Genomic DNA, 14,878 nt, shown 5'->3' on the forward strand with positions numbered 1-14,878 from the left:
ATTTTCCTGCAAACTTGATGCATCATGAGCGTTATTATGTTTTGGTTTCATGTCCATCCCTGTTCAGCCCTGATTTTACTGTCCAAATTATCCAGTTCACTCAAACATCAAATGTGCTTGTTCTAGTGATTTACAGACCTTAGGGGTATTCCACCAAGGTGGATAAAGGAAAAGCCTGGTTTATTTTGATAGGTCTCGCTACATTAAGCAAGACATCAGTTCCATGAATGTGTCTTATGTGAGTCCCCGTTCAGTAACCATGGTAACTTATGCTGCCGAACTAGTCTGGCAGGATAACTGTTACGCTTAGTTTAGCTACATGTCAAAGAATCCAAAAAGACAGCTCCGTATAGCAGCCTACCTTCACTTTTGTCCCAGGTTTAGGACGTTTTTCTCACAATGTTACCAGTCATAAATGTACATATTTGATTTAGTTACAAAGAACTGAATAATAAAACGTCTTCAAAAAATCATCTCTCACCACTTTAACAGTCTTAAAAAGCCAGTAGATTATTTGATATAGGCCATCCTATATCAGGTAATCCTGATTTTATACACAATCACCCTCAATCTACAGATTTTAGACTGTAGGCTATGTTGTAGCGATGCTCATTTCCCATCATGCCTTGTGATGGACTGAGTAGATTGTGATTTGCAGTTAAGTGTGCTTTTTTATGGTCCAAAATGCAAATCTCACTCTTTTTAGTGTTTATAATTTGTTTAGTCCAAAAATGGTAGTTTATTCTGGTTATTGTCATCTTTGTGTTAGTTTATTATTTGCACCATGAGTGAGTTGGCGGAGAAGGCTCAGCGCTACAATAATTGGGCATATTCCATATTATCAAGAGTCAGTGTGGACAAGAATATAATAGTTTTCCTTTTTTATTTTGATGGAATACACCCCTGAACCTTCAGCTCCTCAAATGCTACACAAAGATAGCTTTCATGCCTAGGATCTTAGAAGAATAAGTCAAATGAAAGCTCCTCTGTAGGTGATTATGGATGACGTCTTCTGGTGAAGCTCCTCACTTTCAGGTGAAATGAAACCGCAAGCATCATAGAGGAAGGAAGTACATGGCTAGCTCTGTTTCTCCAAACATACAGTGGGTTTAGCAATGTTGTCAACAATGAAGTTTGTAGCACAACAAAATGCCAAAAATCAAGGTATGTCAAAAATATTTCATGGTATGAGGTGATTATTTTTCACGCAAACTGTGGATTGGTATTTTTAGATTCTAGAGAGAACATTTTACGTCAGGAAACATTTTTATTTATTTACTTGCCGTTATTTCATTTCTTACCTCCTAAGTGTTGTTTTTGTGCTTAACAATTGCTGAGTGAACTAAGAGGAAATAGTTAGCATGGTGTAGAATAATAGCCAGTCAGTTGTGGAAATCCAGCTGCTGCTCTCATTGTTCTGCTTCCTGTTTGCAAAGTGTGAAAGTATCAGGTCAAAGTGTATTTTAGAGAAGACCCTCTAACTTCCTGCGTAGTCTCTTCCTGTGCTCATCTTAATTTCTTACTTCGTTTTTGAGGGTTTGTCTGTTTCCCTCTCCCCTTAAATGCACCGGTCTGGTATATCTGTTAGACCACAGGTTGTGAAATTTCATTCTCATGACACTTTTGACGGCTTGCCAGACTCATGGGAAGTGATGTTGTTGAAAGCTGGTAATAAAATATATATTTATTATCTTGGTTAAAATTTGGTTAAGATGTCACGAGATAGTAGAAAAGCAGACATCTGTTTAGCTTTGAGTACAAACAGAAAACCAGGGCTTTCAACTTTGCACAACCTTTCTGTCTGCTCAAAGAATCATGTCCAGCACCACCTAGCCCTACAGTGCTGGAGGAGGACAGTGTCCAGTTCAACAAGCTGTCCTACCTTGGCTGCACCTGGGTCAAAGCCCCGCGCAATGAGGCAGAAGCACAGAGGGCCATGGCCACCTTGCGTGCTGAAAGTGCCATCCCCATCCCCATCACCCTGCATGTGCCCTGTGGATCAGACGGCTCTGTCAGGTCAGGCACACATTGAGACAGAAGTATGTGTCTTTGATGTTGTTGTTGATTTAAAATGAGCTATGAGGAAAGTTTGCTGAAATCTGCATTTTAAACAGATTGAACTACAAATTAACAGTAAAGAAACAAAAACACAACACAGTATATTAATGATGCATGGTCATCATATAAACCAGTGATAACTGTGTTAGGGATACATTAAAGAGGTGAACATGACTACAGAGACTCTAAGTCTGACTACTACATCACTATTTCTTTGTTAAAGCAGAACTTTGCACATCACAGGTTCCTGTGTACAGTATAAAACATGTCAGACCAACCAAGAACAGATCATCATGAGTTTTTTGCCTGTTAAAGGTGCCTATCGCCTCTGAGGCCTGTTAGCCAGCAGATGACATGGAGTTTCAGATAGAGTGTATATTACAGGATTTGGAGAGAAACTTATCTGCAATCTTGAGTCATGAAATGAAAAGGGAACATGAAATGCAGCTGCACCAAAGAGGAAATGAGACATGGCTTTTTTTTTGACCATGCTGAAAATGTTTATATTTATGCTCAGCTAGACAGCAGTAAGATGAATGCCTCACCTCTTGATTGAATGGAAGCTAGGTTGAATACAAAGTTTGATGCCATTGATTGAGTTGACTGTTACAGAACTTCTGTTTAGTCCAAAGTAATGTGAAGTATCGATGCTAATTTTGCATGATATGACACATTTCAAAAGTTCTTCGAAATGTTTGATGTTTGCTCTGGCATTTGAGCTCACAGAGCTATAGAGAAAAGGGAATCTTGAAAATGTTACTTCTTGTTAAAAGTTGAAATAGATTACACAGGTTTACAAATTGAAATTTAGTGTCTTTAATATGCTGTTACACTGATCAGAAGTCTGGACCAGAGCATCATTTTCACGTGGGAAATACACTGACTCTTCTCAGGATTGTGGACCAGGCCTCGGGTACAGAGATTGCCTCATTTCCCATCTACAAGGTGTTGTTCTGTGCCCGCGGACGAGAGGGTTCTGTGGAAAGTGACTGTTTCTCCTTCACCGAGAGTTACCGAAGCTCTGAGGACTTCCAGATTCACGTCTTCTCCTGCCACATCAAAGAGGCTGTGAGTTACATACATGTATTCCACATTATAAACTGCAGAACTCCACACCAAACTCAGTTCTCAAATTTAACACTTTAAAGCTTCTATATCAGTTACTTTTCCAAATATTTATCCGTTACTTTTTGAGATCCACATATAATACAAAACCTCAGCAAATTGTCACTTTTTAAGGCGGTTAACTTGGTACTCCTGTCATTTCTTTTTTCAAGAAAGAAGAATAGAAGTATATTAGATATTAATAGAACTGTTGAACAGGAAACAGAATTATGAAAGTAATTTGGTTAGAGTAAGATTTTAAGTAGTTAATCAAAATTCTGCATTCCAGAGACACCATATAAGCCGTCTCTTTCCTTTTTAAAATGTTAAATGTCATTTGAGTAAGTAACATTGCTGCAGATTTGATTTCAAGCCATCGTGATACACCAAGAGAGTGTAGTGTACAAAGTCATCCCCATTAACATTTATAAATACAATACAACTCCATAATCAGTGAGTATTTGTCCGAAGTGAATTCATTCTTAAGTGGCAGATTTGTGAAGCTGTCTTCAGGCTCTGGACTCTTATTTACATAATACCCTCTTCTGCTGTTACTTAAAGAAAAGCCATTTCAGTATGTTATATAGATGTATTTCAGTCCTATAGGTACTGACACTAGTATACCAGCTGAGGGCGCTGTTGTCTTTTTTTGTATATTTTTCTCAATGTTGTCCAGTTCTTTTCCACTCTTGTTAGAAATATCCTTTTCTGTCATGTTCTGTTCATTTCTATTTGTTTCTTTTTATTCTTTTTACTAATTTCCTTTCACATGTTACTTCATTCCAGTTTATTCTTTTTTTATTAGCTTTTTCTTCCTAATATTCTCTACTTCCTTGTTATTCTGTCTCTAAAGCTTCTCTTTTTATTTTCTTTTTCCAGGTCAGTCGTATCCTGTACAGTTTCTCCACAGCCTTTCGGCGTTCTTCACGGCCAGCAGACATCAGGGACTCAGCGATGTCCAGTCCGCCTGACGGCGACCTATACACCTTCACTGTCTCGCTGGAGATCAAGGAGGATGATGGCAAGGGGAACTACAGGTACACTGTCCACACAGACATGCACTAGGTCTATAGGTGTTTCCAAGTAAGATGGCTCTATACATTCACAAAAAGTCTTCTACATTATTTATGAAAACTGCTTTCGAATTAAACAACCTTTTTTTAGCAGAACTATAGAGCTACATTATTGCAGTGTTTCCCTCAGATCAGCTGTCTTGGAGGGGTGGAGACAATATAATGGCTAAAATGGCTTAACATAAATATTAAGATGCTTTCTGGCATTCTTTGAGTAAAGTTCAGTTTAAACAATGCATTATTTTTAATGAAACCTAATGTTTTTTTAAAAATGTAGCTATTTAGAGGTGCACATTTGGAGCTTCAATTTAGGTTGTTCTCCAAACTGAGCCTGAAAACTTTGCTTGATTGGCATCTGTATGTATTCAGAGTCAGAGATGCCTTCATTTTTTTCCCCAGCAAATCAAAATTAAAGACTTAAGCATATTTCTTTAATAGGATTTCTTATTTCCTGTTTCATGTTTTATAATTCCTGTAAATATAATCTAATAAATATTATTTCATATATATGCTTTGCATATACTCTATGTTAATATCATATTTTGGAAAGAGGACATGTGTGCCCTAGACCGGCTTAGTTAATATAAAGGCTTTTACCATAAAGGTTAGAGTATGGGTACACTCTAACTTTTGAGGTAGCTAAAGTTGCAAGTGTCAGCTGGCTTGACTGTTACTCCGTTAGTTCTCGTGCTTCACGAGGCAGCATCTGGATCCCTTGACCATTATGCCGATGGTTATAAGTTAGTCTCTTTCAAATAACCCAAATAAAGTGCATCCTGCTGCAACTTTGCATGCTACAACTGAAGCAAATAATGTGTGTGTTTGAAAGATAAACAACCTTTTTATATGGACATAATGCCACAACATTTAGAAATGCAATACATGAAGCCTACATGATAACATGGGACATTTTTCAACCTTAAATGTCAAGTTTATTTAATAATATCTTTATGTTGATTTAATTTAAAAGAAGAGTAAAAGAAAAAAGGTTTAATTCCCTGTTGGTGAGGCAGGGTGGGCCATACCACCAATATATTGGTAGGGGAAACACTGTTATTGTATGATCATGGGGTGCCATTATTCATTTTTTTGAGTACAGCTCTGTGATAGATGTGGCACACACACACACACACCCGCACACAAAACTCATACTGTGTGTTTCTTATCAGCTCAGGACCGAGTGTTTATATCACAGATATGTTCATAGTTGAAAAGCATTAATATTTTGCTGCAACACTGTTTTATCAGATTGTTATTGTTCTTCTGTTACAAGCATAAAGCTTATCGGCACAGTAAGACAATTTTTCCATTTTCACAAGCCATCATATATCGAGTTTTTTAGTGATGGATTTTCATTTCTTTTCTCCTCTGAAAAATGGCGCAGTAGCTACTCTGAAAGCACAGCAGACACTAGATCGAGATCTAGCAAAGAAAGGGGCATTAGGCAGAGGGAAAAATAACATAAAACAAAGTACATTCAAAATACACTTGAAATTACATTAAAGAACACCTCAGTACAACAACACAATAAATTGAATCACATCAAAGTCTCTAAGGTTATGTGTAACAACCCCCCTGTTCTTTCCCTCCACAGTCCAGTGCCTAAGGACAGAGATAAATTCTACTTTAAGCTGCGACAGGGCATTCAGAAGAAGGTCGTAGTTTCAGTTCAGCAAATGTGCAACAAGGAGCTGGGCATCGAGAGGTGAGGATCACTGTAAAAAGAGATGATGCATCACGACGTCCTAGTAACGTTCCACTGGGAGGTCTTAGTTGGGGATGGGGGTCTGTGCTGCAGGTGTTACACTGTATTTATTCCTCACACATTTTCATTTTCAGGATTTTATCTTATCAGCTCTTTATTTAAGGTTCACCCAACTAATAATGCACTTGGCTCTCCAAAAGTTTGGAACTAATGTCTACTGTCTATAGTAATGCCACATCTCTATCCTTCCTCCTATTAAACTGATGCTTTTTCAGGGTTTTTTATTTATGTATTTTTTTAAAATATTGTCAGTATTGTCGCTATACTGAAATTTTAAACTTTACCATTTTCAATATCATCAGGGAAATTTGACACTAAGGGCATACAAGTTAAACATTTTATTAATAGATAAATATACTAAACTGAAGACAATACATTTTTCCCTTCTTTGGTTTGTAGCAGAGAATAGTTAACATGAGTTAACATGAATAACAACAGAGAGACAGACAGTGCGGCTGGCACCCGTGTGTTCATACAGCAGAAAAGGAGTATCGAAAGGATTTTATAATTGATATATTTTGATAAATCAGTATTTTTGACAACAGTACTTTGAAAAGAGAGCTGCATGTTAAACTATCTTGGTGCTGTTAGCATTGCATTTTTTAAGGCAGCTGTCTCAGCAGGATAAATGTGCTGAACTGAAGGAGGTCATGAAGAGCTCAAAAACAATGCTCTAAACATGTTGGATATTCACACAGCACACAGAATATATCTATAGCCGTGTCATACATTTCATTATGGGAAATTAGACTATAACCTTTCAGTATAAGACACATGACTGTCCATGTTTCAGAATATTACAGAGGGGAAGCACAAACAAAAAAACAAAGATATGTATCCAGCAAGCCAAACAGAGGAATACTGATGTACTTAAAATCACTTTTGACTTTCTGCAGTCTCTCTCGTTTTATGTGTTTACATGTTCTAGCAGCACGGAAGCACCAAAGAACTAGGTCATCGTTATCACTCCCCTCTTTTCTTCTTCAATCCTTCACCTCATGTCGCTATCAGAGGGAGACAGACACCTGCCCTCCGCTTTATTTTTAGTATCTAGAGAAACCCCTATTGTGTTCTTCTGAGGTGCTTGGCCCATGTTTGACAGCACTTTTTTAAAATTTTATTTTTTTTAATTGCTGCACTCCCAGTGGTTAATTATTTGGAAATGTTTTGTGATTTCATCTCTGTTGTATTAACACAACAGATTGTGGTCTGTTTTAGTCCTGAGTAGCTATGTGACACCTTTGTTTGGGGGGAAAAAAAAAAAGCCTTTGACCTGGAAGTTATCTTTCGAACTCATTATGAACCCTAGTGGCTTAGTGCTGGTTTAACTGAGGATGTGTTGTTATGTAACGCATTTCTGAAATTAAGTGGTTCCCATGGTGACCACATGATGGCACCTCTGACCTAAAACTGAAGGGACTACTATAACAAGAGATTATGCTGGATTGGTATGATGAACGTGAAACAGGATAAATCATGCTGTTTCGTTGTAGTGCAGCATAACATTACATATGTGTATTAGAAACTATAGTTTGCCCTCTGTGTTTTTTTTTCTTGTTTATTAACCTCCTTTGTCTCTATGCTGACATGCTAGACTAGAATGTTTTGCGAAGCATAGATTATCGAGGTCATTTTAATTTCTAGCCAAGATTATATATTAATGAGTTTTCTAAATTGACCGATGCACAGTAAGGGGTCTTGAAGTCTTTTCAGATTTAAATATTGAAATGCATTATTCTTACAATATGTGTGAGTGTAATTCAGTCACGTCAGTGCCTCATATTCCAGTTTTGTTTCCTCTTAACTACTTTGATTCTTTCTGTTGTTAATGCAGGCTGTAACTCTGCAGTGGAAATTGTGATTATTGATTTGTGTTTTTTCCTTCTTTGTCTTTCCTTGAGGTGTTTTGGGATGCTGCTGAGTCCAGGACAGAGAGTGTGCAACAGTGACATGCATCTACTAGACATGGTGAGCAGGATCCACCTCAACTAAGTTAACCGCCTTTTTAATTTTCCAGTAAGACCAAAGTTGTTTTTTGTTTTTATTGTACTATACACCATCCTTTTCTTTCTTCCAGTTTATATAAGTGAAAAGTTTCCAAATGTTACATGAACCTGTTTTTATATTTCACATTAATAATTTAAGAAAAATCTTGAATGTGTTGCAATTTATGGTTTTTAATTTTATTCATTTATTTATTGTTTTTTTTTCGTTTGATGGGGACAGTGCAATTCAACATAGTTTCAATAAGGAGTATGAAACTGATGTGTTGCACAGTTTATAATTATTTCTTTTTTTCACCTCTTGCCCCTACTTGTATACCTACCTACAGGAGTCAATGGGGAAGAGCTCTGATGGGAAGGCATATGTCATCACAGGAACATGGAACCCCAACATGGCGGCCTTCCAGCCGCTGAATGAAGACACGCCTAAAGGTGAGTTAGACGAGTTATTGTCCCCCTAGATATTATGTCACACAGATAACAGTTTTGTTTATATTCAGACAAGCAGTGAGTGGAACATTTAAGGCTCGTTGTTGTATGTCTCTCAATGATACTAGCATCATTTTTACTTAAAAATCAACTTTATACCCCAAAATTACAAATTAAAGATAGAACGATGCATAAATAAATAAAGGTGAAATGTTTCTACCCTGATTGAATATTAATGATAAATGTCCTTTAATAATTCTAGTGCACAGCAGCAATTAGTTGGCTTTTTTTTAGTAATTGCCAGCTTTGTTTGGTGCATTTATGATCTGTGTGAAGTGGAACCAGCCATACCTTTTTACTGTTTATTACTATGCAAATAGAAATCATGTCCATACATTACTGTCACAAATTTGATGTGGGACTACGCAAAGCCCAGTCTTACTTGTGAGAATTATGCAGTGTTTGCAGTCTTCTGGATGTGATGATTGGCTTTATCCATTGTCTAGCATAACATGTAGTATCTCACCTGGCCTTGTGACCCATTACGTGTCAAAGCTTGGCATGTTTTCTCTTACTGAAACGGTTATGCATCATGTCAGGCAGTAGAGCCAACTGAGCTACGTGCTCTCACTTATGTGAGAAGTAGAAAGAAAACAGCATTGGAAGAGATTATTCTCATGCAACTCACTTTGCAGTGCTGTCGAACAATCCTACGCTTTTCCTCCAGTTATTGGTTCTTTGCTTTGCAAGATGAAGCTCTTCATGACACAACTTGATAACACTGGTCAGCAGGATTATTCACACAGAAATATGATAGAATGAAAATATACTCCATTGATGGCATACTTCTAAATGTAGTTATTAAACTGGATAAAGAGAAAGGTTTTTTTTTTGGCGTGGTCATAACTTTTTCTGAATATTAAAATCTAGAGCCTGAATTGAACAAGAACATATATGAAATATTCATAAATTATGTACACAAATATATACTGTAAAATGTAGTGTTTTAAGTTTTAATATAGAATTGAATCTTGTTGAATAAAGTTAGTTATCGTTTACCTGTAAAAGACCAATTTTGTTTTTTTTTTTTAAAAGGTAGTATATGTATTAAGACCAGATCTCACAGGCTATGTCCAGGGCAGGCAGAGAGCTTGCCTCACCACATCCATTACAAACAACAAATTAGACCACTTGGCAACTTGCTGACTCAAAGGCTCTGAGAGGCTGACTTAAAGGTGGATGACAGGTCTGTCAAAGCAGTCTACCTCATGGGAGTTGGGCAGTATCAAACTCCAACCTCAACACTCAACGCACATAGCTTTCCTTACTGACAGACGGAATTCAGAGATGTTTAAAAGAAGTTGATAGATGTTACACATGCTTTATATTCCGCTCATCATAAAACACACGTACAGTTAAACTTTTTACAAAAGAGATTTTAGTGTAATCTTAAGCTGATGGAAATAGTGGAGGTTTAGAAACCCTTTAAACAAGAAATTGATGAATGGATTGATTATTGTTAAGTCATTCTCTTATTTATTAATCCTTAAAAATCTACATGAGTAAGAGTACTCCACGTACTCATTGCCAATCTAGGGATTTCAAAAAAATGGTAGCATTTTGAAACTTAAGTTAACTTATAGGGCTTGTTTCCTGCATTTTGGTGACTTTTGAAGATTTGAATAAATTATAAGTACTCTACAGGAGGAGCATTTTTATGTTAAATACATTGAATTTTGTTTAATTTTTGATTCATGAACATGGTACTCAGGCAGAGTATCAGGAGGAGGCAGGCCAGGTTGTAGGCTTAGCATGTGCCGGGGACCCACAGCCGACTGTCTTTCCTGGCCCGTACGCCTCTGGGTCCTTAATGCCTAACTGGGAGGTTTGCAGACTGACTGGTGGAGTAGGGCAAGCTGAGAGCTCCCCAACCCCAGAGTTCCTCCAAGAACCCTTTGCTAGAGCATCCAATTGGTCTATCACAACATGGTCACATTGCACAGAGACAAGGTGTCCTCCTGCAGCCGCGCCCAACTCATGTGCACCTGACAGGCACCCCTCTCTGGCCCCACAGGGTTAAAGAAGGAGGGAGAGAGGAAAGCTCCAAAGGCTAAGGCTTGGCTTAAGCACACTGCAGCACCAAAAACACAATTTGAGAATGAAAAAAGGGTGTGAAAATTTGTCATAAATTTTGAGAAATAGAGGAGAACTGTGACCCAAGTAGGGAAAAGAGGGCAATGAAAAACGTACATATCTTGGGAAAATATGTAGGGTTAACAAGCATCCAGTGCTTATTTGAAGCTTCAAACACCCCCCCTTTAAACCTGGAGTTTGCTTTTGGCACATTCACAATTGCAGTCTGTATTAAGATACTGGTAGTTATTTTTGTTCCTCCACAAGTTGATTAAAAAACATAAAACCTCTCTGTGGTGAAATAACTCCTCCAGCCCCTCTGTCTCTTTTCCATGTGTTCATTTCTCCTTTTTAATTAGACTGTCCCCAAAACAAAAGCATGGAGTGATTAGTCAGTTTGAGTCTCACGTCTTGAGTGTTTGAAGTCCTTGTTATATAAACCCCAAAAGAAAAACCTACAAAAACAAGTTAAGTTCAAGGGCTAATCAAGCAGGATGAACTTTTTACCCATCAAATAAATTAGCAAACTTCAGTTGTGAAGTTAGACATAAATGTAACGTCCTTATCCACTAGGGGGGGTAGCATCCCCACAGGATACATGATGTGGTTTTCCTACCTCCCAGTAGGAGTCATTCAGATGAAAAGCAAAGTCGTCAGTCTTTACAGTTAAATTTATGGATTTCTAAAGCCATTGTGGAGTTTGTTTTACTAGTCTGATTTTATTCTAATAGAAAAAAAACCCAACAACATCTGCGTCACAAAATTTTTTGAATTTCTGCCAGAGGTTGGTGCAGACGTACTAATGTATACCAGCTTTCAGACAATTCATAACCCACTTACACTTTGAAAGCTGCATGCACCCAGAGCTGTTAATCATGTGTACCTGACATTGTAATTGAACCTTTTTAATAGGACTTTATTGACTGAAATTAAGTATAAAGAAGAGATTGTCACAAAATACCTACATGATAACCTGTTTTTTTTTTCTTTCCTGTTGCTTTTTGTCTCTGGTTTGCTCCAGATAAGCAGGTCTACATGACAGTGGCAGTGGACCTGGTAGTAACTGAGGTAGTGGAGCCAGTTCGCTTCCTCCTGGAAACTCTGGTCAGGGTATATCCATCAAATGAACGCTTCTGGTACTTTAGCCGCAAGACCTTCAGTGAGACCTTCTACCTCAAACTCAGACAGGTAACTCCACTGCAACTAACATAATCCATTTTCATACTTAACATCATCCACTGTGTTTTTGGTTAAGTGGAAATGGACAACTTTACAACTTCACTCCCTAGCGTTTCCAAGTGATTTTATTGTTAGTGCCACTGTCACAAAAACAACAGGAACACTTACCGTTTTCCTCAGAGCCTAGCAACTACCTTACTCTGATGAAATATTTTCATTTATATGTTTTAAGTGTAATGTAAGTTTAACAGACATTTCTCTTTTGTTTTTTACAAAGTAACAGTTTATCAAATGATTTTTCAGGAATTGTTTATTTATATATTGTGAATGGGGGATATTATCACACCCTCCATAATTGTTTGGTTTTCAGTGACATGATCAAGAAAATGGTTTAATGTTCACCTTAATGTTAACTTTTAATCAGATTCGTTGCCAATCTGATATATCTTAGAAATCCATGTGGTAATGGTTCATTCATGTTAAAATCAAGAAAATAACACCAGGTATTATTTGTCAGTTTATTCAGTAGAGCAGGGTTTCCCACACATCCAAATCAACATCTTGTGTCATATATTGATTTTCTTCTTTTTGTTTCCTTGGAGTGCTGTCTGCACCTATACATATATATCTATCTATATATCTATATCTATATCTATATCTATATCTATCTATCTATCTATCTATCTATCTATCTATCTATCTATCTATCTATCTATCTATCTATATATCTATCTATCTATATCTTATCTATCTATATCTATATCTATATCTATATCTATATATATATATATATATATATATGTGTGTGTGTGTGTGTGTGTGTATATAAGTCTAAAAGTTTGCTGTCACTCGTCTCTGCATCAGCTTCTCCTCTCATCCATTAATCTGATCTGCCGATCTGATCAGCTCTGATTGGATCAACTGATCAATTATTATTATTATAATTATAAGTATTAAATAATAATATATATATAATTAGAATTATTATCCACCTGTGCTGTGTGGGAAACACTGTAGAACCAATCAATTATATCCTGATTTACCCAGAGTGTTATCAGCCACTTGCTTGTTTGGAATAAGATCTCCAAATATTCAAAATGAACAAAGTTCAATGGCCAATAGTCATGAACTGAAGGACTCTAAGTAGAGACATCTGGTACAGAAAAGTGTCAGCCATGTTGCTTTCACAAGTTTGTTTAAGTCAAGTCAGGATTATTGATATATACCCCATCATCACGTATGTCTCAGAGGGCTTTACAGCCCACAATGGCATCACTACCCAACTCAGCCAAGTCTCAAAGATAAGGGAAAAGGGGGGAGAGTGGATGGGCATCTTGGAGGAGCTGTGGAGTGGAGGAGGAGGTCAAAGTGGGCATTTGGAGGCCTGCTGGTCAGTCAGTGACCAGTCAAATCCTGTACACAAGAGAGCTGAAACACTTGGTTTGTTGTAAGAGCGACAGATATGTGCCAAAGGATGCAAATGTCTCACCAGCTGACTTCAATCTATCTCTTTCCATCTGTGCATCTCCCACTTTTGCATCCTCATTTTTTTGTGCCTGCCTCTCATTGTCAAGCTGGTGCATTGATGCTCAACATGTTTTTCCCTCCCCCTCCTACATCTCAATTTCTTTTAGATCTCTTTTTGCTTAAAGTGTTGGATGTAACGATGTGTATGCTCAAAACCATACCTTTGTGCAGGTCAACATGTTGCGGTATTGTAGTGCTGACTGTTGGTGCTTTCTCTTAATATTTACTGAATGAGATTTTTGATAAATAATCATCAGCAATGTTGATATGATGACTAAATGGGTAAAGAAAAGGCTGCAACTTTAATCAGTTATTTTTTTTCTCAATTAATCAGTTAGTTGTTTGGTCGAAAAAAAGACCAAGATAATGACTTCAAAAATCTTGTCTTTTCCAAATTTCCAAAAATAATCAGTTTTCTGTCATAGAGGATTGGAGAAACCAGAAAATGTTCAAATTTAAGAAGCTAGAATTAGAGTTTTTTTCTCTTTTTCTTAAAAAGTGTTCTGATTGATTGAACTGATTAATACATTTCCAAATTAGCTGGCTGTTTATTTAATAGTTGACTAATAATAGATTAAATATTGCAGCCTACTAAAGGCAAATAATAGAACAGCTAGAAGAATCTCATGATTTCATTACTTTACTGTTATGTAGCTTTTTGACCAGGAAAGGCAATACTTTGAATATTACAATGTCCAAAACCACAATAATATCTAGTCTTATATCACAATATTGATACAATATTGATATGTTGCCCAGCCCTAATGCCAACCCTGCTATCACATTTATCGTGTGATCTGATGTCTGGCAGCAAAATAAAAGTCATCACAATCCCCGGATGTGATGGGCTTAGTTGATAGCAACACATTAAGTGGATCCCTCTTGTATCTTACAGTTGATGTGTGATGTTAAACATCACACACCCTGAAATGTTTGCCCCTTCTGAGTTTTTGCACTACTTGCCTGATTAAAAAGTGCTGAGAGAGAGTGAAGAAGGCCCATTCATTCATTTACCTCCCACCGACACAAGGACACCCAGCCTGAGCAATTGCTGCAGGTGCTTAAAAAATACAGTTAAGCTGTAAGCTTCCTCTTCCCTCTTAAAAAGCAGATCTCCTTTAGTAGGCCGTGGGGAGTTGGCAAAGCAGTGGACTGTGAGGAAGCTTTGGATTGTAGGGAGCTAATAAGAGGCTCTGTCTCATTATTGGCATGTGGGTAATTAACAGTGGCGGTCTGACTCGTCTGCCTGATTGCCTCTCTAGTTATCTCCTCAGTAAATGGAAGTGGTGCTGTGGTTAAGAGCTAATTAAAAGATAATATTGTGTGGAGGTTTTTGTGGAAGATGGTAATCAGAGGTGATACACGCACGCATAAAATATGTACGTAGTCCTATTGTCTTATTTTGCCAAAAGCAGTCATTAGCCAGGTGAAGTACCAGGGAGTCATTATGTGTGCCCACTTCTCAGAATGTTTTCTGTGTGTGCTTCACTGGAAAATGTATTCAGTGTCTCCTTTACTGGGAAACAAACCTACCAGGGCTGTAGGGTAGATCATGTGTGTAAAGCCCAAGTTGATTTCAAGATTGAGCTCTGTCAAGTCTGAACCAG

At 37.4% G+C, this 14,878-nt stretch overlaps 1 protein-coding gene across 3 annotated transcripts in view; it reads left to right on the top strand.

Annotated features, from left to right (window-relative positions):
- Window positions 1-14,878, top strand: part of rabgap1l (RAB GTPase activating protein 1-like) — a 137,808-nt gene that overhangs the window by 9,135 nt on the left and 113,795 nt on the right. For all 3 annotated transcript variants that reach the window (XM_088077592.1, XM_088077593.1, XM_088077594.1), the window contains exons 4-10: window positions 1,812-2,016; window positions 2,952-3,126; window positions 4,042-4,199; window positions 5,830-5,940; window positions 7,902-7,968; window positions 8,333-8,435; window positions 11,587-11,753. In XM_088077592.1, coding sequence (XP_087933718.1) covers window positions 1,812-2,016; window positions 2,952-3,126; window positions 4,042-4,199; window positions 5,830-5,940; window positions 7,902-7,968; window positions 8,333-8,435; window positions 11,587-11,753 — 986 coding nt within the window. The remainder of the gene's footprint in view (window positions 1-1,811; window positions 2,017-2,951; window positions 3,127-4,041; window positions 4,200-5,829; window positions 5,941-7,901; window positions 7,969-8,332; window positions 8,436-11,586; window positions 11,754-14,878) is intronic.

The sequence above is a fragment of the Plectropomus leopardus genome, chromosome 5 (genome assembly GCF_026936395.1).
Source record: "Plectropomus leopardus strain MGB_pleo_1.0 chromosome 5, ASM2693639v1, whole genome shotgun sequence".
NCBI lineage: Eukaryota > Metazoa > Chordata > Actinopteri > Perciformes > Serranidae > Plectropomus > Plectropomus leopardus.